This window comes from Triturus cristatus, chromosome 5_2, assembly GCF_964204655.1.
Source record: "Triturus cristatus chromosome 5_2, aTriCri1.1, whole genome shotgun sequence".
NCBI classification, from domain to species: domain Eukaryota; kingdom Metazoa; phylum Chordata; class Amphibia; order Caudata; family Salamandridae; genus Triturus; species Triturus cristatus.
Window position 1 is genome coordinate 56,450,654 of NC_140588.1, and position 25,812 is coordinate 56,476,465.

The following is a 25,812-nucleotide window of genomic DNA, read 5'->3' on the forward strand; positions in this document are numbered from 1 at the left end:
CCAGGGAACAATGCTTTTTATGGCAATGCCAGAAGAAATCCACTTGTAATGCCCACAAATAATTTCTCAAGTTCCAGTGGATTTGCAAGCTTTGGCAATTTTCTTTTGTCTTGTCTTCAGTCGCTCATTTGCCTGTGGTGTTTTTGCCAAACTCTTCTGTGTGGTGGTCAGTTAACATCTATGCCCGCCTCTTTACTCTCAGAACTCTTTGATGATATCCTCCTGATGGCCCAGTGCCCTCTTCAACTCCTTGATACCTTTCAGTACAGCGTGTCCCTTCCACTGCTTGGAAATTTAAAATAATTCACATCCACTGTCTCACAGTTAATGACATTCATTGGCTTTATGCTGGATACCAATCGGTATCCGCTCAAACTTTATTCCCAGAAGCTATGCCATCTACAGAGGGAACTGCAACTAATTCTGGACCGTAAATGCTTTTTACCAGTGGTGTAGCCCGGGTAAAAAGTCTATTCTCTTCTTTAATCCATCTAAGTGGTGGTTGAACAACGTGGAGGCATGGAAACTGAAGTGGTCTTCATATTTCAACCAGATGTCATCTTGCAGTTGGATGCCAGAAGGTCGGGTTGAGGCACCAATCTTTAGGACCTCTTGAGAGAACACCTTGGTTCCAGTGAAGAAAAAGCCTCATTCAACATCAGATGCCTAGAACTTCCCACTGTGACCTTCGCTGTAAAGAGTCTGGTCATGGGCCACTGTAATTGCACTACACTGCAATAGAAAGACAATATATCAACTACTTGAGTAAATTCAGTGGAACCAGGTTAAAGAATTTGGCCATCCTGCCCCAAGATCTCTGGTCCCACAACCTCACGTAACATTTCACTTTTCAGAGTTCCTCCCGGCCTCTTAAAGGGCTTCAGCCCATAACACCTTTTGTAATTGATCGTAACCTGGCGGAACTCATTAAGATGGCTGACTGGTCCATCACTTCCATTTTCACAGCCTTTCACTTAAAAACGATTGAGCATATTGCTTCTCTCGTTGTGGACAGGCTTCGAACATGCCTTATAAAGACACCTTTCGTCTTTCCATTACATAGAAATTTCCTAAGCTTGTACTGAGCAAATCATGATTTAACCAAAGACTAGAAGGCAGAAATGAAATCCCACAAATACCACCAACCTTCCAATCTTTACTAAAATCATGATTTCCTCTGTGAGAGTCTGGAAAAATCTTTTTATGAGTGACATATTGATAAGTGGTTCAATAACCACTACCAATACCACCACCGCATGATCGCTCCATTCCAGGTCTGCGGTAACACCACTTATTTAAGCTTTAATGCCCATGACCGTGAAACAATTAGTGCTAATCATATTTAGCACTAGCCCTTCACATTTATGCACAGATCAGTTACCGCTAACAGTTTGTGGAGCAAAATGACACAGCTTTTCTATGATGTAATGCAGCATTACTGCATTTCAGTAATACATAAATACGACCACCGCACATTTGTTACAACTTCTGGGCACTCCAAATGAGGCCCACAGCACAAAGTCTTTTCACACATAGTTGGTCTTGACTCCGACACCAGGAATGTATTGCTGCCTCACACAATCAATTCTCTCTCTCTCTCTCTCTCTCTCTCTCTCTCTCTCTCTCTCTCTCTCTCTCTCTCTCTCTCTCTCTCTCTCTCTCTCTCTCTCTCTCTCTCTCTCTCTCTCTCTCTCTCTCTCTCTCACCCTCTCTCTCTCTCTCTCACCCTCTCTCTCTCTCTCTCCCCCTCTCTCTCTCTCTCTCCCCCTCTCTCTCTCACCCTCTCCCCATCTTCTATCTCACTGCCTTGATGGCAATTTCATTTGACCACTTGCGAATGGTTTCTATTGGAATCAGATGTGGATGCATGGCTTTTATTGCACACAATGAACTGCTACATGCGATTTTAGTTAATTTTCGATTGCATTATTATTTTGGTGTGCAATGATGTCTTTTGGTTTTTCTCAGTATGTGTATGTAACCATTAAAATTTCAGTTTGTGCTGAAAAAAAAAAAAAAGTGGTTCAATAACCATTGATGTATCTTGGTCGGTCATCAGCGATTTATAACTCAAGACTAGACTGACAATGGACCTCTAACTGTACTCCTCGCTTTGAAATGCTCAGATAAGACACAAGCTGACAAATTTGAAAAATTGCTAAATTGGCAACAGGCAGAGAAGCTTGTACCTGTCTCCCGAGTATCATTTTTTTCCACGTTCTTCATGAACTAGTGTGGGATAACCTTTACATACTTATGTAAGCATGTGATGACAACGGTCTTTCACATCTAGAGAGTGCTCTGTTGTATCTCATAACATAAACCCATAATACCTGAAAGAGAACTGCCAAGGCCAAGGGCGAGAGAAAACCTTCTACTTCGTAATTGTGGCACTATTTACAGGAAGCAACTTACGAGATGGGAATGACCCCCCGCCAACCCCCACCCATTAAAAATAGGTTGCCTGGCGATATATGTAGACCACAAACCACTCGCTTGATACTCTAGGGATAGATTTTTTTTTCTATTTTTCATCAGTGAACTTTTCTTTCCAGCCCGGTGCACATGGGGTAGGGAGAAATTACAGCTGTCTTTCAATAAAGCAAACTCAACAAGATGACGTACGGAGTGCTGAAACATTTTAACTACCCACCCCCCTGTCAAGAGATCTGGATTGAATCCATTGTTCTTTTGCTCACTACACAACACTAGTTTGGACCCAGCCATATGCAAATCAGTCTTGACCCTGATCCTCATTGAAGCAGTCCAGCCCTAACTGCGAGGCCAGATCCTCCCTGGACCGGAAACAAGCATCCTGGCACCCGTTTCGGGGAATCTCCCCTTATCATCCAGTCTATCTTGAGTCCCGTTGCACAGCGAGCAAGGGACCCACATCTGGGCATACCCTTCGCCACTTAGGGCGAATACAAGAAACCTAGCAAGCAAGGTCTCAGATCTCTCTACTAGAGGTGAATGTTAGACATTGATCAGCATTCCGTCCATCAATTGTTCTCTTTGAATTTGTCACCCTAAGTGGGATGGGTATACCCAGACATGGGTCCTGTGCTCTCCATGCCACTGGATTAAAGCTCGCCTGACTGATGAGGGTGATGCCCCGAAACCACCCCCAGGATGCTTGTTTCTGGTCCAGGGAGAACCTAAGCTGGCTGTTTGGGCTGGATTGTTCCCATGGGGAGCAGGGTCGGTTCTGATTTGAAAATGGCTGGGTCCAAACTGGAATGGCATGGTGAGCAAAAAAAACGATGGATTAAGGACCAGATCTCTGTACTGGAGGGGGGTATGTTTGACATAGTTCAGCATTTCGGCCATCAGTTATTCTTTTTGAAGTCTTCCAATAAAGTGCAATGAGTATTAATTGGCAAAATGGACAAACTGGAATTGTGGTTCAAATGTCATGTATTTTATTGCCTTTTAAAAGGGACTCAAAAACTGGTTATGTTTAAAGGTCTTGCATGGTTGTCGATTTCCAAGACCCGATTCACCCTTTTAATGTAAGGATAAAGAACAATGACAGCATGGTAATAAGCTTCCACTTGACCTAAAAAGTACTATTTTTATTCTCCTCTACTCAACTTTCTCTTTTTATGGTAAATATGTTTTCATTGTGCATTCTGTTGACTTTTGGGAGCAGATTTTTTTAAATCATTTTCCTATTCTGTTTAATATTGACTGCTGGTTGTGTTTGTATGCAGCTTCCGTGGCAGGTTCCTGGAGGATTCCAGTCTTTCTGGTTATAGTTCTTCTGATGACTGTGGGTGCACTTCATGAGAACACTGGGGATGCCCCTTCAGGTAAAACCAGTTTCTTGCCCAAAGCTTGAGCAGCTTCATTGGTTAATTCTTGTACATCTTTTATAACTGGAGTCCATTTTAGATGTTAATGTTTTGCTCATATAATAATTGCAAATATCTCGGACTCATGATTTGAATTTTAATATCTTAAAAGTTAAATGGACCTGCGTTGTTCTGGAAGTTTACCCTCCTCAAACTTGCGCTTATAATGTATACTATCCTGCAGTTAAACCACTCCATTCCAAACAATGTATTGAGATCAGCATTTGCTGTTCTACCTTTTGGATACTTGTGTTGAGTGTTCTGTTGAGTGTTGTGTTATACTTGTACAGCGTGAAGTTCATCCAGAGGTCTCTTGGCATTATTGTTCTCTAGAGAGTAGCACAGAAGTCAATAAATTATGCATGCTTGAAAAGCCAGGTCTCCAAAGCTTTGCTAAATGGTGGCAGTTCTCTAATTGAGTAAAAATAAACTGGAAGAGTATTCCATTTCATTGGTGCCAGTGTTTTAAACCTGTGCTCTCCAATCCTTAGTTTCTGTAATCTAGGCACCACCAGAAAATTGGCAGTAGCTGAGCAGAGATTTCTTGCTGGACAAGCGAAAATAAACAAGTTACTTACCTATACACTGTGGTTCTCTAGTATTGATATCTTTTATTGATTCACATGTCATCATAGTGGGAGTCTCACGGTACAGTAAAATAGTAGTATTAAAGCTTAACATTCAATTGTAATACAAGTTCAATAGCCTTTAGCAACCTATTATCATTGATTTAAAACATCCAAACTTCAGCCAGAGCATATACCATAGTCTCCATCCCCTGCAGGGCCATCATATCTCAGATTTTGAGCACAAGTACAATTGGAGTAACAATAGAGGTATGGATGGTGAACCTGAAAGAGGAGGAGGGTGGGCTGCATGCAAATTTATAAAAGATATCTGGAAAATCACAGTGTACGTGTAAGTAACTTGTTTTTTCTCCAGTATTGTATCTTTTATAGATTCACATGCTTGAATCAGAATAGTAAGCAGCTATCAAATGTCGGCTACAGGTAAGGTAAACTATCCCACCATGTGAACCCAAAGTTGAAAAACAAACAATACGCTTAGAGCCATTACATATATTTTTAAAATGTGACTTTGGGGCTAAAATAACAATAACGTTCCCATGGAAAGAAGGTGAATGCTGGGTCTTGTAGTTGTTCCTGAATGGCCCCAAGGTTCCCTCCAATGGGAGCGAGGCAACAAGTTTATCAACCCACTTGTGAGCCCCAGGTATATTTGCATTTGATAAAGGCACTTTTGCCGAAACGCGTTCTGCTGTTCAAAATAAAAGAAAGTTTGCAGACCCACTGTGTTCCCTAATCGGTTCCTTGAAAGGAATGGTTCGGTGTTTGATTGACATAGATATATATATCTATATCTCCTACTGGCAGTCACCAGTAGGTAGTTATAGTTAGGACCTATTATCCATAGGAAATCCGCAACATTCTATTTGGAATAACTTTGGCGCCGGTTGACGGATCTTAGCGAAATTTTCAAAACTGGTGGGGTGCTCCGCTCCTATCCTGAAAGTCTCGGGGTGATTCATCAAAGGGGGGTCCCAAAACATGTTTTCCCCATGCAATTTTCCATAGGAACCTCTAATCGCAGCTACAGCCCGAACTGCTGAACGGAATTACACCAAATTTGGCAAAAAGGTAGCCCTTGGTTCAGAGACGTGCCTTTTGGTTAAATGGTGTAAATCCGTTCAGTAGTTCCTGAGAAAATCAAAAGTAAAATCACATATATATCTGGGCGGAGCCTAACCACATATCTCATCGTGAGATCTGATTGGCTGTCAGCACTTCTTCCAAGAAGTGTTGGCAGCCATCTTGGGACCAATATACATGATAGCACCTCATTAAAAAGCATTGCAGTTAATAGAAGGTTTTAAGACTTTAGTTACATTATAAATCATTTGTTGATTGTACCATACTCATTTTAGGAATTGTGGTGTGTTCTAAGGTGATTTTACCATGTGCAAAAGCCTTCTGCTGGGATATCATGAATCATGTTTGAGAGAAAACTATTTTCTCATGCTTTTCCCACAGAGGTTTGGAAGGTGATCTATAAGCTAAACTGAGAGCATATTTTCTGTAAATTCACATTATCTTTCTCAGTCATGTGAGAATGAAGTCTGACATTCTCAGTAAAACATGTACATCCAACAAGGGCAGAGACTGTCAGTTGGTTCCTTTGTGTTCTACTGCAGCTTCCTAGAGTGTTCTAAAGAACAACTAGAGCGCAAACAGTCCTACTTATGACAAACGCATTGCCTGAAGCCATCTTGATTGGAATAAAGTGGTAACTGTTAAAACATTTAATTTATAAAGGAACAAAATGAGGGGGTTCATTTTGCCATAGAAAGTATGATTAGTACTGCAGAAAGAAAAATTAGGGCACACTTTGACTTCTAAGATCCTCTTCTATTTCATTAAAAAATTCTGACATGCAGACTGAAACATGCACTTTGAATACCAGCAGGAGACTTCCCTGGTGAGCAGTAGCTTTACTACAGTGATCTAATGAGCAACTAGAGTGCTAACATTCAGAATTTATGGCAAATGTGTGACACATCTGAATGCCTTCTTGATGGAACCAACGTAAAAAAACTGAAAGCATTTCTTACTGAGGAGACTGCAGTAAATAAGGAAATTAGGAAACTTCATAACAAATAAGTCTCCCAAGATGGCCACCAGAGACAAAAGAGCCCAACTGTAGCACAAATATCACCCAGATGTAGCCCAAGTATAGCCCAATGACAGAATGTCCCAGAGAGTTCTTAAGAACAACTAGAGCGCTTACTGTCTTACATATGACAAAAGTATGGCACACCTGAAGCCATCTTGATTGGAATAAACTGGTAACACTTAAAACAATTAATTTAAAAAGGAACAAAATGAGGGGGTTCATTTTCCCATAGAAATTATGATTAGTGCTGAAGAAAGAAAAATTAGGGCACATTTTGCGTGACTTCTCAAATCCTCTTCTATTTCATTAAAATATTCTGACATGCAGACTGAAACATGCACTTTTAATACCAGCAGCAGACTTCCGTGGTGAGCAGTAGCTTTACTACAGTGATCTAATGAGCAACTAGATTGCTAACATTCAGAATTTATGGCAAATGTGTGATATATCTGAATACCTTCTTGATGGAATCAAAGTAAAAAACTGAAAGCATTTCCGACTGAGGAGACTGCAGTAAATGAGGAAATTAAGAAACTTCATAACAAATAAATCTCCCAAGATCGCCACCAGAGACAAAAGAGCCCAAATGCAACACAAATATCACCCAGATGTAGCCCACATGTAGCCCAATGACAGAAGTGTGCAAAACACTTTTTATTTTTTGTGTTTTTGCAGTTTTATATAGTGCAGACTTGTCAGGTATTGGAGTGCTTTACATGAGCATTGGTTACATCACACAAGAACAAATTCATTTTGGTTGTTAACATGGGGAGATTAAGTGATTTGACCAGAATCACACAATGTCGAGCTGAAGCAGAAACTCCAACCTGGTTCCCCAGTTGCAAAGTCTGCAGCTCTGGAAGTAACACCACATCCTCTCCCCTAAGTGCAACATTTAATCAAGTGGTCAACTAGAGCACAGTGCATAGGGATGGCCGCGGTAACCACGCTGCGTAACCACAGCTGACCTGACCTCGCCTAGGCCACGCCACCGTCAATGGAGGCACACACGGGGATGGAGTAGAGGGATTTCGCACTCACCTTCGCGCCCGGTTTCGTTTGTTTCCTCTCACTTTGAGGAATTCTCTTGCCAATAGCGGTAACTACGGGTGAGCAGAGGAGCCGGGGAGATTTTGTCTTGTGCAGGCTCTTTGAGACGAGCGTGTGGAGTGCTGGATTGGATTGGAGTGCTGAGATGAGGAGGTTGCTCCAACAGCTGCTGTAAAACGGGGGAGAAGGACTTCAGCCTGCTGCTGGGCAATCGGTTATACCTTGGAGGGGTACAGTAAGAATTATACTTGTAAGAAGCCCACTGGCAGGAGTATTCTATAAGTAAAGTAAAAAAGGTAGACCTGGGGCAGGCTGTTTCAAAAATAAGCTGTCTTAAGGAGCAATAAGGAATGATAAGGCGTTAACCCCCTTTTTTGGAGGACTATAAGAAGGAAGTTGGTGAAAAAGACTTGGAACCAAGTATTTTTTTGACATTTGACACTGAGCTCCTAGTTATCCCTTGGACTGCTCCTTTCTGTGTGGGGTAAGATACCTGCGGGGAGGGTGTTTTGTGGGTTACACTGCGTAGATATGGGGAAAAATCTGCAAACACGCCCCAAAGTCAAAAACCTCATGCTACTTGGCAAAGAAACAAGAGAGCTAGCCCGCCTGGGGAATAAGCAAAATTCGTCTAAGCTAACAGACCAGGACTCAACTTTTGAGAGCGAGGATGATGAGATTGAGGCGTGCTCGGGCCAGGTTGACAGTTCAGATAAAGTTGGCAAACATGAGAAAATAAATATCGCTCAAATTGCACTGTCCCCGCAGCAGAAATGTGATGCAGATAATGGGGAGAAAAAAAAGAAAGCAACCAAAGAAACTAGAGAAGCAAAACAATTCCCGGTATTTTTGAAGAAAGTACCAATATGTCAATCTCCCCCTCCCCCGGCTTCGGCTGTAGCTTTGACCCCGGTATTAACCTCCACTAAGGATTTATTTGGAGTGCATGTTGCCAATTCAGGGCTTCCATCCAACGTAGTGGAAGCTGCGAATTTCATGAGTCAAAAGGGGCCACAAGATCATCTAAATGTCTTCTTTGAACAGGAATTGACCTTAGAAAACGCAAAAGGATTATCGCAACAGCAGCAGGGTGGAATTAATAATAACACGTCGAGCTTGGCGCCACCACTACTGAATAAGCTGCCAACTCCCCCACCTCCTTCACACCCTGGATATCGCGCTCAAGAGTCTTTATCAAAGGTGGAATGAATTTCAAGCACGGAGGCGATGGGAACTCAGCCGGTAGCCATAATAGATACCTCAAACTTTCTGCCTGATCTTAACTCCATCACGGAACCAACAAGAGAACTGCAATTGAATATAAAGGATATGTTAAACCTAATCCTACAAGAAATCCGGGACCTTAAACAAAATCAAAAAGCGGAATTGACCTCCCTTCATCAAAGGCTAGATAAAATGGAGGAGGTAATGCTGAATTTCCCAGTAAGGTTAAATGAAGCAGAAGTTAGAATTTCAACTCTTGAGGACCAAATGGTTATCGTATCCGAAGAGGCAAAGCTAGCGATCAAAAATAAGCAAAACCTCGAAAATAAGTTAGAAGAATTGGAGAATCATTCTAGGAGATCGAACCTCCGCATTGTGGGTATTCCCGAAGGATTGGAAGGCTCACAGCCCCTCCAGTGGATGAACTCCTTCATGAAGCAAAAAATTGTCGCTGAATTTGCTGGTGATTTAACAATTACCAGAGCCCATCGGGTCACTGCCCGTCCGTTCCCCTACCCCTCTAATCCATGGACATTTCTCCTGAACTTCGCAGACTTTCGGGTCAATGAGATGATCTTGACCAAAGCAATTCAGCAAAGACAATTTGATGTTAATGACACTGCGAAATGTCGAATCTTTTCAGGTATGACGGCTGTTGCCGCAAAAAGGAGGAAAGAATTAGTAAAAATTCTTCATCTTTTTAAGGCGAACAGAACACAAGCATAGATTGCTCAGCAATCCAAACTTAAGGTTCTGGTTAGGAGCAAATTTTTCATGTTCTCTAGCTTAGAAGAAGCACAGAACCTTCTTAAAGAAATCTCCCAGGGTCCCTCCACAGTTTAAAGGCTGTCGGCCTCTCAACTATTTTATTATTATAGTTGGGGTCCTTAGGGTTAGCCTTGAAAAGGTTATTAAATATAAAAATATGAAAGTCTGCCCTAACGAACGTTTATAAAGGAGGAAGGGCAAGTAGAAGGGAGGGGGGGGGCAGTAAATAAAGAGTAAAGGAAAAAGAAGAAATATATATATATATATATATATATATATATATATATATATATATATATATATATATATATATATATATATATATATATATTTTTTTTTTTTGGGGGGGCCTTAGGACTTTAAAAGCCTGTTCAATTGAAAGCTTGAGGGGATTCATTGTTATCCCTCCTCCTCCACATTAACATCTTTTTTAGAAAAGGGAGAATAAAAAGAGAGGGAGTTAATGGGGAAGGTGAAAGGGGGGTTAAACAAAAAAAGAAGGGCAGGGAGAGAGAAAAGAAAAAGGAAAAAAAAGAGATAAAAACCCAGAAAAGGGGGGGATTTTTTTTTTTTATATATATCTGTTAGCAGAGGACAGGGGAGAGAGGTCATAGGTTAGGTCACCAGGGTGTAATTCCATGACACCCAACTTAGAAGGGAGAGGGCAATGTGGATGGTGTGGTGCTGAGTTAGGGGTCCACATTTTGGGAGGGGTAAGGGGTAGTGGGGTAGGGAATGCGACGGGAAAAATGAAATCTTGGTTAAATTCCTTTGTTTACCAAACTCAATCAGATCTGATACTTGAGATGTGGTATTTGACCTTTTTTGTTGTTTATCATTTGCAATTTAATATGTCATTTGAGACGTGGTACTTGAGTGGGAAGGGGTGCTATAGTAGTCGGCAAATGCCCTGGTGGGATGAATATTATGGCAAGTAAAGATGTATTTAAGGTCGTTTCATTTAATGTAAATGGTCTTAATTATGGGAAAAAGATGAGGGCAATTGAAATGTGGATCAAAACTGAAAATCCGTCTGTTATATTATTACAAGAGACACACATCTTTACTACTCGACTGTCTGATTTCTCTATGTTTAGGTCATGGGCCTCCTATCGGGGTTTTTTCTCATCCACTGCTTCACATAGAGGCACAGCTATATTCTTGAATAAGAAACTACAGGCCGAGGTAGTGAAATTTGAAACAGATCGAGATGGACGTTGGTATTGGATAACATGCGCACTCAAACAAATTTCTACACCAATCACGTTTGTGAATTTTTATGCACCTATTGAAGATCAGTCACAAGTCTATGAAGAATTGTTTCCGTCCTTAATCCTAGTCTCAGGTGACATCATAATGGGGGGTGATTTTAATATTCTTATGAACCCCCTAATTGATTCTTCAGGGTCAAGGAAAAGGCAGATGAAACCTCGATCTTTTAAAATAATACAGCAATACAGCGCAACATTGAACTTACAGGATCCTTGGCGGGTGGCTTTCCCTTCTAAGAAATCTTATTCGTGCTGGTCGGGCAGATTTCAATCCTCATCTCGAATTGATTTCTTTTGGTCTCTAGTAGGCTTTGTTTTAACCGTCAGGCATTCCTACCCAATGGCTTTTCCGATCATACAATGCTGACTTTACAGATGGGGGTAGCTGAAGATGTTAAATGTCCTAAAAGGTGGTCCCTGTACCGGCAATATTTGCTGGAAGGACACTGGATAGGTTCTGTGGCACTGGAAATTAAATGCTTTCTGACATTAGCTGTAATATGGGACACACTTAAGGCCTTTTTTCGGGTCTTAGCTATCGGGAAAGAGGCCGATCACATTAAAAAAGCTAAAAAGATAAAAAAAGATCTGGAAAATAAAGTTCAAACCCTATATGCTTCTATTCTGAATAATACTTTTCCGACTAATCAAGATCTCTTGGTCCAGGCGAAACATGAACTTAGCTCCAACTATTATGCTCAAAGTGAGGTGTTCCAGAAATCTAATCAAAAAATCTACGAGCAGAGTAATTTCACTGGCAGGTTCCTAGCGTGGTTCCTAGCGTGGCAGGCTAAGGAACAAGCCGCTTCCAATCTGATTAAAAGAATAAAATGCCCCTTATCAGGCACATGTTTTGAAGATCCAGCTAAAATAGCTGAAATAATGGTCCAACATTATGGCTGTATTTATAGCTTCGAGCAAAATGAAGATATGAGCTCTCTAAAAAAACATCTAATTGAGAATGATCTACCAAAACTTTCTGAGACTGAATATATCGGTATGAAAGGACCTTTTACGATGGAAGAGCTAGAAGGCGTAATTAAAAATCTGCCAAATGGAAAGGCCTGCGGCCCGGATGGACTTCCACCCGAATTTTATAAGGTTTTTTTAAGCTCATTTGCAGAATTTTTTCTTCAATTATTTAACTCTATGTTAGAAGGTGGCGAGGTGCCAGAATCTTTCCGTCAAGGGAATATAGTGAGTTTTCCAAAGAAAGGGAAAAATATTGAAGCTCCAAATTCCTATAGACCAATAACATTACTTAATTTAGACTACAAGATTTTGACCAAGCTTCTGTCACTTCGATTTAATAAACACGCTGCGAACTTGATACATAGCGACTAAAATAGTTTCATCGCAGGGAGACAATTAGCCACCAATACGCTTTATCTGGCAAAAGCACTGGACTATTTTGAGATACATAAAACACCTGCCTTGGTGATGTTATTTGACGCCGAAAAGGCTTTTGATTTAGTGGTGTGGAATACCCTATTTATGATCTTAGACCATTTCGCCATCCCCAGCAAAATCTTGTCCTTGATCCAGCAATGCGGAAGCCAATATAATTATTAATACCTCAATAGCTGGTCAGGTTAAAGTGAAACGTGGTACGCGACAGGGGTGCCCCTTGTCGCCAGTTCTGTTTGCGTTCTTTATTGAGCCATTGGCGGCCGCAATAAGGAACTGTCCAGTAATTTCTCCCCCAATTCCATCAATGTCAAAACTGAAGCTTTATGCTGACGATATAATGCTCCTGATTAAGCCAGAGATGGAAATTCAAACTAGAGTTTTTCAATTGTTTGAGGCTTTTGAGACATTAGGGGGATATCGTATTAACAAAAATAAAACTGAAATTATTCAATGTGGCGGGGTGACCAGCGATTTACATATAGATATTCGATTTTGTATTAATTCTAACCCAAAAAGATATCTCGGGGGTATTTTTCCAATTTAGTCTCTGATCTGTACCATTTGAATTATGTGCAACTAATTTGGAAAACTCAAGCTTTGCCGTTGCGCTGGAGCTCTCTTCTCATTTCGATTTTAGGGAGAGTTGCACTTATTAAAATGTCAGTCTTACCTCTTTTTTATTTTCAACTATTCCATGCACCTTATCAAGTTTGTTTTTCACTAAAATAGAGTCAATGTTTACCACTTTTCTATGGGCAAAGTAATCTTCACGCATTGCACTAAGCACCTTATACGAGAAGGAGGAACAAGGAGGGCTAGCGCTTCCAAATCTTAAGGATTACTATTATGCATATTTTGCACAATATTTATCGAGATTTAAGCCTCCCCCACAAGTAAATTTTTTCATTAGTAGTTTTATGGATCTTATGCTTAAAGAAAATCAGATTCAATCACCGCTTGCAATTTTTAAATCCCCTAAACTGGTTAGGTATAAGTGCCTCCATTGGGTATTCAAAAAACGACATGCACTGTTTAAGAGATATTCTATCCCGGCCATTAACTCAGGTACTCTTTTGGCGGGGATACTCCGAACTTGCGTTAAAATGGGCTATGATAGGATTCCGCCAAGTAGGTGATTTTCTGCAAAATGGTTAATGGCTTTCTAAGCATGAAATTTTACAGCGAGCTCCGAATGATTTTATTCTATTGGGATCTTATAATATGTTATACAAATTTTTCTCAGACTTAGATATTTCCCAATTGAATGGGTCAAGCCAGTTAATCAATGATCTACTATTAGTAGCATCTGACAGGAAACCGGGTCAGTGGAAACAATGCTTAACCTCGGTTAAGAGTTTGGACCTTGCACAGAAAGCAATTAAAAAATGGTCTGACCAGGAGGATGTTGAAATTTCTATGAATGTTTGGATGACGATTAATAGATTAAATTTTAACACGCTTAGAGGTGCAAATTGGCGTAGGATGCTTTTTTTCAGTAAATGGCTAGTATTTCGCACAACTTCTGTTTTGCAGAAAATGTACCCTAATTCTTCAGCTCATTGTTTTAGATGTATCAGTCACCCGGCAGCTAATTGGACTCATACTATGTTACAGTGCTCAAAAATTCAAACATTTTGGGAAGATGTTTTTGGTTTTCTTGCAATTGAATGTGATTTACAATGATTAAGATATGATAAACTGATCCTTATTGGTTATGACGCAGATCTTCTACCCCCAGACCAGATGGTCAAACTTGTATATATCGCAATGGCAGTAGCTATATCTCTTTTATTACAGAAATGGCGAACCGATTTAGTCCCCTTACTAATGGAATGGGTCAATAAGATGCGGGCGGTTAAGCGAAGCAAACGCATATACGCTATGAGAATAGGGGGTCTCAAAAAATTCACGAAAATATGATCTTCCTATTTTGATTACAAAGTCCTGGGATCTATTATCATTATTATCATCCTGATATAAATTGGTGTAGCAAGAACCAGTGAGTTTGGAGGCAGGATTGGGTCTAATTTTATGTACATTGACACATATTCTTGGGGGATTTTATCGGCAGTTGAGCCCTGGTTTTAGCAATCCTTTTCTAAATCTGGATGTATTTTACTTCTTATTTTACTTCTACATATATCAGAGGGTCTTATTTGCATCAAACTTATGGTTGGTGCTCTAAAAAATTAAAATGAGGACATATTTTCTGAGTTTTCAAATAGCGACAAAGCACTTTTAAATTATTTGTTATTTTTATGTTTTTTTATCTAGTTGACCACTTTTTTTTTTTTTATTGAAGTCAAAAAACAGATTACATTTACACATCTGATACATGAAAAAAAATAAAAGATATCAACCCGAAATTCAAAACACATTGCATATAGCACTGGTGGGTGTAACACAGCATTGGGCTCAGCCAGGAGCGCACTGTGACTCTCAAGTGAGGTTCGTCTCCTTTCCAGAGAGTAAAATAAAAAGTAATTCACATCCGGCGGTGGATGTGTGTTTTATTAACCGTGAAGGGGGTTTCTTGCTTAGTTTTGGTCGAATTTTTATCGAATCCCCTTTGAATGGCTTGGTGTGCGTGTGTATTAAATGTGCCCGTCAATAGCTACCCATGTTTGTATAAATAAACTACAAGGGTGTCTACTTGGAAAGTAACCACTGGCGGGGCCGCCGGGATTTGGCAAAGTAGGGCGTCCGAGCTTCACAAGCGGTGTAAATACATTCCACGTGGATTTATTGTATGCATAGTCGCCTTTTAATGAATATCACGTAAATCGTCATGGTGATAGGTACATACAGTTTGTCCAGCATGTCCTAGGTGTTTCTATAAAAAAATAATAAAAAACAAAGGCCGGCCCCGGGGGATGGGGTCCCTGGGGCCATAAGTGGCCTGAGGAGGGGGCAATGCAGCCCCCCTCCTAAAGAATTTTTAAAAAGGCCGTGCCCTGGGGGTTGGGGTCCCCGGGGCAGATTAAGGCCTTGAGAGGGCGGCCACGCGGCCCTTTTCCAAATGTTTTTTTCTTAAAAAAAAAAAAAAAGAATTAGGGGGCTGGCCCTGGGGGATGGGGTCCCCAGGGCCAATAAATTAGAAAAAGGAGGGCCACACAGCGCCCCTACTTAAAAAAAAAAAAGAAAAAAAAAGGGCATGGCGCCGGAGGCGACGCCCCCTCCTTGCACACTCTGCAAACGCACCTCCTGGCGAGAAGTAAGTTGGGGAATTAAATTCCCTTCAATACTGAGGGTCCCTGAGGGCCAACTAGCCCAACAGGTATCTCCAGTATGCGCCAGGGAGCTCCGTTGCAGACAGGTGTTCTGAGGCCATGCCCTTTTTACACCTCTCTGCAATGGCGCTTACTGGACATACCTAGTGGGCTATTTTGCCCCTAGGGACCCTCTGGATTCAAGGGGACTTAATCTCCCAACTTAAAACGGCCACAGGGCGTGTTTACACAGTGGGAAAGGGAGGGGACGGGGCCTGAGGTGACGTGTGCAAACACGCCCTATGGCGCGTTTTAAGTTGGGGAAATAATTCCCCTTCAATCCTGAGGGCCCCTGGGGGCTAACTAGCCCACCAGGTGCTTCCAGTAAGCGCCACTGCTCTGCGTTGCAGAGAGGTGGTCCAGGCCGTGCTACTTTTTACACCTCTCTGCAACGCAGCTCTGTGGCGCTTACTGGAGGTACTTAGTGGGCTAGTTGGACCCTAGGGTCCCTCAGGATTCAAGGGGACTTAATCTCCCAACTAAAAACGGCCACAGGGCTGAGGAACTTCGATTTTTGATCGCGATCGTATCGACCTGCCATTTTGTGCTCCGCCGCCATTTTGTGTTGCCCTCACTCAGGCAGCACGGCGAACGAAGTCTTTTCTGCAGCCCCGTGTCGATATAAGCCTTCTGCTTCTATTTACAAAGCTGGTGTTAGGTCTGGCCGAGTACACTAATCCTTGTCTGGTTTTCCTAATCCCAACTATCTGTTGGTTCACACTATTCTCTTCTGACTTTATCTTATCGTCTGGCCTTCACTGTCCTCTGCTCGTATTCTCTCGTTTCACAACTGTCCTCTAAAACATACAAACGTGTCTCGCCACCTGCAAGTCAGTTACAAACCCGTTGATTAATTAACTTGTGGGGAGGGGTGACAAACACATTTGGAGGAGAGGTTTCTTCGAGTTACCCGATATCTTTGTTTTTAAACTTCTTCTATTGGTTCTGTTCTGTTTTCCAACTTCTCGCATTGGCTTTTCTTGTATGTTTTAGGTGTGTTCTTGGTTAATGTATATGTCACCTATGTACTATATAAGATTGTGCGCCACGGAGTGAAGTGGCAGTCTCCTGAGAACATACCGTGTGTACTTCTAGGACAACTGTACTAGCTGCAGCTAATAAATCCGATCTTTTACGCCTGACTTTGTGTCCCGTGTCTCTGTGTAGCTGAGCAGGAGAACCCCGGCGAGTAAGGCGTACCCTGCGCCGCCAGGCCCCTAAGGTTCTGGTTCTTCAGGGCGTGTTTACACAGTGTGGAAGGGAGGGGACGGGGCCTGAGGTGACGTGTGCAAACACGCACTGTGGTGCGTTTTAAGAGGTAGTTTTAATCCCCCAGCCCTATTATATATTAGGGGCTTACAGAGGAGGTCATGCTAATCACAGGGGGACCCCAATGCATAGTGTTCCCTAGTGTATGTAGGTGTTTTCACTGTTTTCTAAGTGTCTTTTAACATAGCACGGGCTCTAGGACTCGTTAGTCAGACTCAGTTACCACCAGTATCCATCTGAAAAAGTTGAGGATACAGGATGATTTTGCAACAAGGCTTCTTTCTGCTTTTCTGTTTGTTCTTTCTGCACGGTATCCTTCTTCCTGCACTTTTCTTCGTCTTTGAGGACTTCTGTTGCTTCTTTCTGCATTTCTTTTTTTTCTTTCTGTGCGTTTTTTCTTCTTTCTTCACATGTCCTATCTCTGTAGGCATAGTTAGAAATTGGCATTTAAAAAACCTTTGAAATTTACTGAAAAACCCATAGGTTTCAGGCACTTTATAGTTGGGAATTAGCATTTAAAAAACCTTAGAAATTCACTGAAAAAACCATAAGCTTACCGTACGCGTACGGTAAAAAAAAAAAAAAAAAAAAAAAGAATTAACAATCACATTTAATATATAAATTTAAGGACCCCCAAGGGAGGAAAAAACAATTGATATTTTGTAAAAAATGGCGAGGCGTGCACGGTATGCGAAGCGCACCGTGCGTGCAAAAATTAAAAATAAATACATAACTTAGCATTTAAAAAACCGTACAAATTCACTGAAAAAAACATAGGTTTCACACACGTTATAGTTAGGAATTAGCATTTAAAAAACATTGCAAATTCACTTAAAAAACCATAGGTTTCACACAAGTTATAGTTAGCTGTACATTTCACTCGTAAAAAACCAATGAAATTCCACGTTATAGTTAGATCAGGTAACTATAACTTGCGCGACCGCAATGCACAATGTGTCATTTCAGATGTCATCATTGATGTCATGAGTGATGTCACTGACCATGTCATAAGTGATGTAATATGTCACGTCATCAGCTGTTTATTGTGGGCGCGCAAGTTATAGTTACCTGATCTAACTATAACGTGGAATTTCATTGGTTTTTTACGAGTGAAATGTACAGCTAACTATAACTTGTGTGAAACCTATGGTTTTTTAAGTGAATATATATACATATATATATAGATGATATATATATGATATAGAAAAAGCATTTTTTGATTTGCTAATAACTTTGGGTCGTTTGACGAATCTTCGCGAAATTCTCACAGAAAAGCCTATCCAGGTCAGCTCCTATCCTGAAAGTTTGGGGGTGATTTGTCATGTGGGGGCTGAGAAAAAAGAGGGGTCCCAAAAAGTGTTTTCTCCATGTTAATTTCCATAGGAAATTTTAGCCAAGGCTACAGCCCGAACTACTGACCGGAATTACACGAATTTGGCAAAAAAGTAACTTGGTTCAGAAAGCGATCTTTTCTTTAAATGGTGTAAATCCGTTCAGTTGTTGCTGAGAAATTAAAAATATAAAAGTCAAAGAATCAATTTCCCATAGGAAACTTTAGCCAAGGCTACAGCTCGAACTGCTGAACAGAATTGCACCAAATTTGGCAAAAAGGTACTACTTGGCTCAGGTAGCGACCTTTATAAAAATGGTGTAAATCCGTTCAGTAGTTGCTGAGTAATTGTTAAAAAACTAATATCGATATCTAGGGGCGCGGTGGATCCGCAAACCCTCCCGACCACGAGCTTCATTTTAATTGGCTGCCAACAATCCAAACCAGGAAGTGTTGGCTGCCATCTTGTGATTCTGTAGAACAGAGTTACAAGAAAACAGAAAAACAAAGGTGGAAACAAAGAAAGGAGGCAGGGTAGAAACACCCTGACCCTCTAGGCCTGCTCAGGGGGTCCCACAAGGAACCCCAGGGCCAAAAAAAGCATTTTTTTCAATGAAATTTCAGTAGAAATTCGTGCTGGGGTCGCAAATCCCACCGAATTTTTTTTTAAATGAAGCGCGGGCTCTTGCGCTTCATTTAATTGAGGTCCCCCCGCAGCCTCGGGGACCTCCACCCCCGGGGCTTCAATTTAATAAAATTAAGAAACCTGTGTGGGGGAGCTCGAGCCTCCCCCACACGCCCCAGGGACGCCACTTCCCCGGGTCACTAATATGCAAATGCAGCCCCGGGGACACCACCTCCCTGGGGCTGTGCATTAGGTGAGAAGGGGGGGCATGCTGCCCCCCCTCCTGGAGCCCCTCATGGCCCTGGGGACCGCCACCCCCCAGGACCGGCTCCTGCAGTGTCCCGGGGTGGCCACCTCCGGGACACTGCTGTTTGCTATGAAAGGGCGGGAGCCGTGCGGCTCCCGCCCTGTCATAGCAAACTCTGGTTTGTATTTTGTAAGCGAGAGCAGGTTTCCTAATCTCGCTTACAAAATCCAAACCAGATTGCTTTTCCACACACGGAGCTGTATGTCAGCAACTCCCCGTGTGGAAAAGCAATGCCGGCTCCCGCAGGAGGCGGGGATACGGCGGGACCGTGGGGGAATTGGGTCCCCCCACGGTCCCCAACAGATAGTGCCGGCCCGGGGGATGGGGTCCCCGGGGCCAGAAGTGGCCCGGGAGGGGGGCCACTCGGCCCCCCTCCCAAAAACTTCCCAAATAAATAAAGGCCGGCCCCGGGGGATGCGGTCCCCGGAGCCAATAGAGGCCTCAGGAGGGGGGGCCACGTAGCCTCCCTCCATTAAAAAAAAATAAAAAAATGTGGCCATGTCCCGGGGAGGGGGTCCCCGGGGCCGAAATTGGCCACGGGAGGGGGGGGCACACGGCCCCCTTCCCTTTCAGATTTTTTTACATTTTTTTTGTAAAAAGGGGTCAGGCCCTGGGGGAAGGGGTCCCCAGGGCCCAAAAAGAAGGGGGCCACACAGCCCCCTTCTAAAGAAAAAGAAATGTAAAAAAAAAGACCGGCATCATGCCGGAGGCCCCGCCCCTCCCAGCAACACTCTGCAAACGCGCCCTGTGGCGTGTTTTAAGTTGGGGAATTAATTCCCCTTCAATACTGGGGGTCCCTGGGGTCCAACTAGCCCACCAGGTACCTCCAGTATGCGCCGCAGGGCTGCGTTGCAGAGAGGTGGTCGGTCCGAGGCCGCGCCCCTTTTACACCTCTCTTCAACACTGCTCTGTGGCGCTTACTGGAGGTACCTGGTGGGCTAGTTGGACCCTCAGGACGCACGAGGATTTAATCCCCCAATTTACAATGCACCAGGGGATGCGTTTGCACAGTGGTGCTGGGAGGGGGCGTGGCCTGATTTGACAAGTGTTCAAACGCACCCTGTGGCCTGGTTTTAAATTGGAGGATTAAGTCCCCTTCAATCCTAAGGGTCCTTGGGGGGCCAACTAGCCCACCAGGTACCTCTAGTAAGCGCCAGGGAGCTGCGTTGCAGAGTGGTGGTCCAAGGCCACACCTCCTTTTTACACCACTCTGCAACGCAGCTCTGTGGCGCTTACTGGAGGTAGCTGGTGGGCTAGTTGGCCCTCAGGGACCCTCAGGATTCAAGGAGACTTAATCACCCAACTTAAAACACGCCACATGGAGCGTTTGCACACTTGTCACTCCTGAGTGTCCCTGGGGGCCAACTAGTCCATGAGGTACCTCTTGTAAATGCCACAGGGGTGCGTTGCAGAGAGCTGCTTCAAGGCCATGCCCCTTTTTACACCACTCTGCAAACACGCCTTCTGGTGCGCTGCTGGTGGTGTGATGAGGTCCTCTTGTGTCCTGGGGACCTCAAGACACAAGTGAACTTCATCCTCTGAGCATCAGTGTGCCAGAAGCTGTGTTTGCAGCGTGGTGTAAAAAGGGGCGTAGCCTCAGAAAACCTCTCTGAAACGCAGGTCTTTGGCACTTACTGAATGTACCTGGTGAGCTACTTGGCTACCAGGGACCTTCAGGATTCAAGGGGACTTAATAGGGATGTCATAGTTAGAAATTAGCATTTTAAAAAAAACATTTAAATTCACAGAAAAAAACCATAGGTTTCTGGTATATTCTAATTAAAAATTAGCATTTCAAAAACCTTAAACGTTTACTGAAAAAACCATATGTTTATGGAACTGTCTAGTTAGCTGGTCATTTAATGCTTAGAAAACCATAGAAATTCCACCATTATAGTTAGTTCAGTTAACTATAACTCGCTCCCCCTGCAATTCCACTGCTGATGTCACATATTACATCATTCATAACATGGTCAGTGACATCACTGATGACATCACTGATGACATCATCCACGTGATAATCTGAAGCACCTCCTCACACCCTAATATAACCTTTCATACACCTACTCCACAATACAGACTACCATTTTTGAAACCATAGACTCACCAATACCAGTTACTACATACCCACTCACTGATTCCTAGGTCTTCACACACATTCACTCATTCACCCATACAGTCACTCATACATGCAGTCACTCATTAAGACAGCACTCATACACCTATACAGACACTCACACACCGCCACTCATCCACAGCGTTACTCATTCACCTAGTCAGTCATGCAAAAGATCAATCAAACTTCCATTCACACACCTATACAGTTATTAAAAAACAAGCTCACTTACAGACACAAACAAATACTTACTCTCTTGTAGAATCACTGATTCAACCACACACTCATCCATACAGCCACTCTCACAATCACTTACTCTCACATATAGTTCATTATATACTCCGTCACTCACATATACTGCTTTCCAGATATGTAGTTACTCACACATATATCACTAAGACATCCATTCACTCACAAACACAACCATACACACTCTCACCCATCCATACCGCTCTTCGCAGATGTACTCTTCAACCCATTCACCCACTGAATCACCCACTTATATATCCATGCACGGAGTCACACACCCCCCACCCACCCACATAGACACTCTGGCACCCATACAGATACTCAGACAACCAATCAATAACCCTTTAGCTATTCACCAACCCATGCAACTACAAACACACCAACTGACAGACTGATACAGACATTTACATAGTTTGACTAACTCATTCATTCACTAAGACACATTTAATTACTCACTTATACAGACAGTCATGCACTTACTAAATCATCCATTCAAACACTTCTACACCCACTAATTCTCATTCTTCAATACACCTTGGCATATATATATAAATATAAAACATATTTTAAACTTTACATATTTAAACTTTAGAGAAACACAGTCACTGGATGATGTCATCAGTGATGTCACTGACCATGTCATGAATGATGTAATATGTGACGTCATCAGCAGTGCATTGCGGGGGCACGAGTTAGTTTTTTTTTTAATAACTTTATTTATCATTGATTATCAAACAATCAAAAATAGCATTTATTTTGTTGCATTTGCCTATGGTACATAATAACACATATAACAATGGAGCCATATACATCTCTCCTCTTAATATATACTGGTGACTCATCAGATTATAAACACATCATGTCATGAATATAATACATGCTGTCCAATTCTGAACAGCTCGATCTGTTTGAAAAAGATCCCTACTATTCTAGCTGAGCAGCAGATCCTCACCCTTTATCTATTAATATCTTTGTCTTAGAGTACTCGGTCATGTGGGATAGGCTTGAGCGATGTGGAGCGCAATACTCCTATGCAGCATAGTGTCATGCATGCATGTCAGTGTGCAGCCCGAGTGTTCTATCCGATCCCCTTGGGTACTGTCCCTGAGTGAGGCTGGGAGAGGGAAGTGGTGTTCAGGGTGGCAATATACGCTTTATATGGTCCTCCGATATCTTTAGGGCGCGAGTTATAGTTAACTAACTATAACGGTGGAATTTCTATGGTTTTGTAAGAGTGAAATGTCCAGCCAACTATAACGTCCCTAAAACCTATGTTTTTTTCTGTGAAAATATATATATATGTGTATGTATGTGTATATATATATATATATATATATATGTATGTATGTAACCAAAAGGTATTATTACAATAATTATGTATGAAAAATAGACACTAAGATGTTCATACCATTTGCGAACAGACGTCGCAGAACAACCTAACAATACAGAAAACAACGCTCTGCCCAAAAATTACTTAAACTGGTGCTAATGAGTCACCGATAAAAAGAAAAAGGTCCTAGAAATCAATAGCCCTCCCAATCATGATGTATGCAATTGGGTAGAAAAATAGTTTCTATTTATTTACATTGTTTAATCAACACAGTACAAAAGACATACAAATATGAATATCACAATAATCAATAAACATCATGAGTCTCACACATTCAGTCTATCGCAGAACAGCTTGTCCGACTGCTACATCCGTCTTCTGCCATGCATCAAAGCAGTAATGCTTAGTGAAAGTATGGAAATTTGTCCATGTCGCTGCCCTGCAGATGTCGGGTAAGGACACTCTGGCAAACAGGGCCGAGGAAGCTGGCAACTTGTATGTGGAATGAGCTGTGACCTTGGTAGCTAGAGGGTGGACAGCCCTCTAATGACAGAAGAGCATAGTTTACGAGACCCTGCGAGCAATCGACGCCTGCATCAAAGCCTGACCCTTCCTGGGGGTAGAAAAGGCGATGAGCAACTGATTAGATTTTCAAGGAATTGAGGAGTTCTCAGACTTATAAACTGCTGAGATGGCCCAGGTGGGAGAATCGATGTTCTTGGAGACATCTAGCAGGAGGGAGAATGTATTTCCTGGTAACGGGCACAGGACAAATGCAGAATGTAGGCGTTCCTGACGGTAGCACACTATGTTGAAAAATTCTTCGTTTGATTTTTATAAATGTTTATGATTGCTGATACACAAAATAATATAGTGCTGAGTGACATGCGCGGTTATCCTGAACGTGTGACGCTGCCTTCCCAATGGGATGTCGGTTACATAGCTGTGTAAATATCCTCCTAACATTGTGCCCCGGCCTCAGGGTTGTAGGTGTACAGCTGTGTATTTCAGCGACAACTTCTTATAATAAAACTGCTTACATTTTTTAAAAAATAAATTAAAAAACTGAATAGATTTTCGGAAAGACTGTGTCCTTTGCAAGTAGAACTTTAAACAGCGTTTAATGTCCATTGAATGGAGGACTCTTTCAGCTAGCGAAGATGGAGCGGAAAAGAAGGCGGGCAGAATCACTGGTTCCTTTAGATGAAATGTGGAAGGTACCTTAGGGATAAAAGAATTTGTACAAAGAATTACTCTGTCCTGATGAAACTGTAGGTAAGGCTCTGTTGCAGTAAAGGCCTGAATTTCACTAATGTCTAGCCGACATTATGGCCAATAGGAAAGCTACTTTCCATGAGCGGTATTTTTTAGTCGCATTTGTGTATTGATTCATAGGGAGTCCTCATAAGCTGCGACAGGACAAGGTTTAGTTGCAGTAGTACTGGAGTAGGTCTGGGTAGGCCCTGAACAGACCCTTCTTAAACGCCTTCTCCAGCCTGTTAGACCACAAGAACAAGTGACCAGAACGTCCTCTGTATCTCAATATTGCCGTCAAATGCACTCGGATGGACGTATGCACCAGGCCAGACTTGGCGAGAGATAATAGATAGGGTAAAGCATCTTCAGGAGGTGATGAGAGAGGATCACAAGAGTGCTCAACACACCATGAGCAAAATCATTTCCATTTGACCAAGTAGCACTTGAGCGTAGAAGGAACTCTGCCTTTCTGCAGCATTGATTGACATTCGTCAGTGCAGCGTGTGAATTTGTGGATGAATAACTTGGCCCTGGTTCATGGAAAGGACATTCTCTTTTGGCTGGAACAGGATTGGAGAGGACTAGTACTGCCGCGCCTGTACCAGGGCGATAAGGATGATGTAGCAGGGTTCCTGTTTGATCTTCTGGAGAACCTTTGAAATGAGAGGAAACAGAGGGAATGTGTAAGCAAACGTTCCCTCCCAAGAGAAATGGAAGGCGTTTCCTAGAAAGCTTGGATGAGGAACTCTGTTGGCGTAGAACCTGCATTTTCTGCTGAGAGACGTAGCGAATATATCTAGGGTTGAAAAACCACAACAGCGAAAAACTCTTTGTAGCTGAGCCTTCTTTAGCTCCCACATATGACATTGTTTGATTCCATTGGTGAGCGAGTCTGCCTATTTGTTTTGGACTCCTGGTACATGTTGATCTTGCATTGATATCTTGTGGGCTATTAGCCATTCCTAGATCTGCTGAGCTAGGACTCAGAAGGCATGAGATCTTGTCCCACCTTGTTTCAGCAGATAGAAAATGATGATGGTGGTGTTGTCCATGGGGACGAGGATTGATGACTCCCTGATCCTTGGCAGGAAAGCATGGAGGCCCAGAAAAACTGCTTTTAGCTCTAATAGATTTATGTGACACTGTGCTTCCTGCCCTGACCACTTTCAGTGAATCTGTAACTCCTGTAGGTGGGCTCCCCACCCATTCATGGAAGCGTCCGACGTCATTACCAACTTCGGGTTTTGTCATAAGGAAGGATAGAACTTGAGAAAGGTTGTCTCTGACTGCCCACCAGGACAACACTGAGGTAATTTCTGGTGTGATTCAAACGAGATTGAGTCAGTTGGGCATCGAGCTGCTCTTGGAGAGTTGTCATCCGTAGATGACAGTGTGGGATCAGAGGAATGCAGGATAACATCATCCCTAGCATTGATATGTGTGTCCTTTTTTGCCCATAGGGATTGCACTGTCTTCTGGAGGCGCAAAAGCCTTTCTCTTGTGGGGAAGGCTTTTGAAAGTGTGGTATCCAGAGTTGCTCCCAGGAACACCAGCGACCTCCGAGGAATGAGAGCTGAATTTTCCCAGTTGAGTTTGAGACCTAAGGAGCGAAAGAGCAGAACACAGGCCTCCGTATATCTTCTGGCGGCTTGTAAGGATGGACCCTTGACCAACCAGTCTTCCAGGTGGGGGAATACCTGGTGACCGGATCGTCGGAGAAAATCCGTCACTGGCACCTAGCACTTGGTGAAGACTCTTGGGGCTGACTTTAACCCGAAGGACAGCACCTTCA

The 25,812-nt window shown here is 42.5% G+C and overlaps 1 protein-coding gene across 1 annotated transcript in view; it reads left to right on the forward strand.

Annotated features, from left to right (window-relative positions):
* TMEM245 (transmembrane protein 245) overlaps positions 1-25,812 on the forward strand; it is a 648,028-nt gene that overhangs the window by 138,679 nt on the left and 483,537 nt on the right. The window contains exon 3 of the mRNA XM_085606845.1: positions 3,714-3,812. Within this exon, the coding sequence (XP_085462971.1) occupies positions 3,714-3,812 (99 nt within the window). The remainder of the gene's footprint in view (positions 1-3,713; positions 3,813-25,812) is intronic.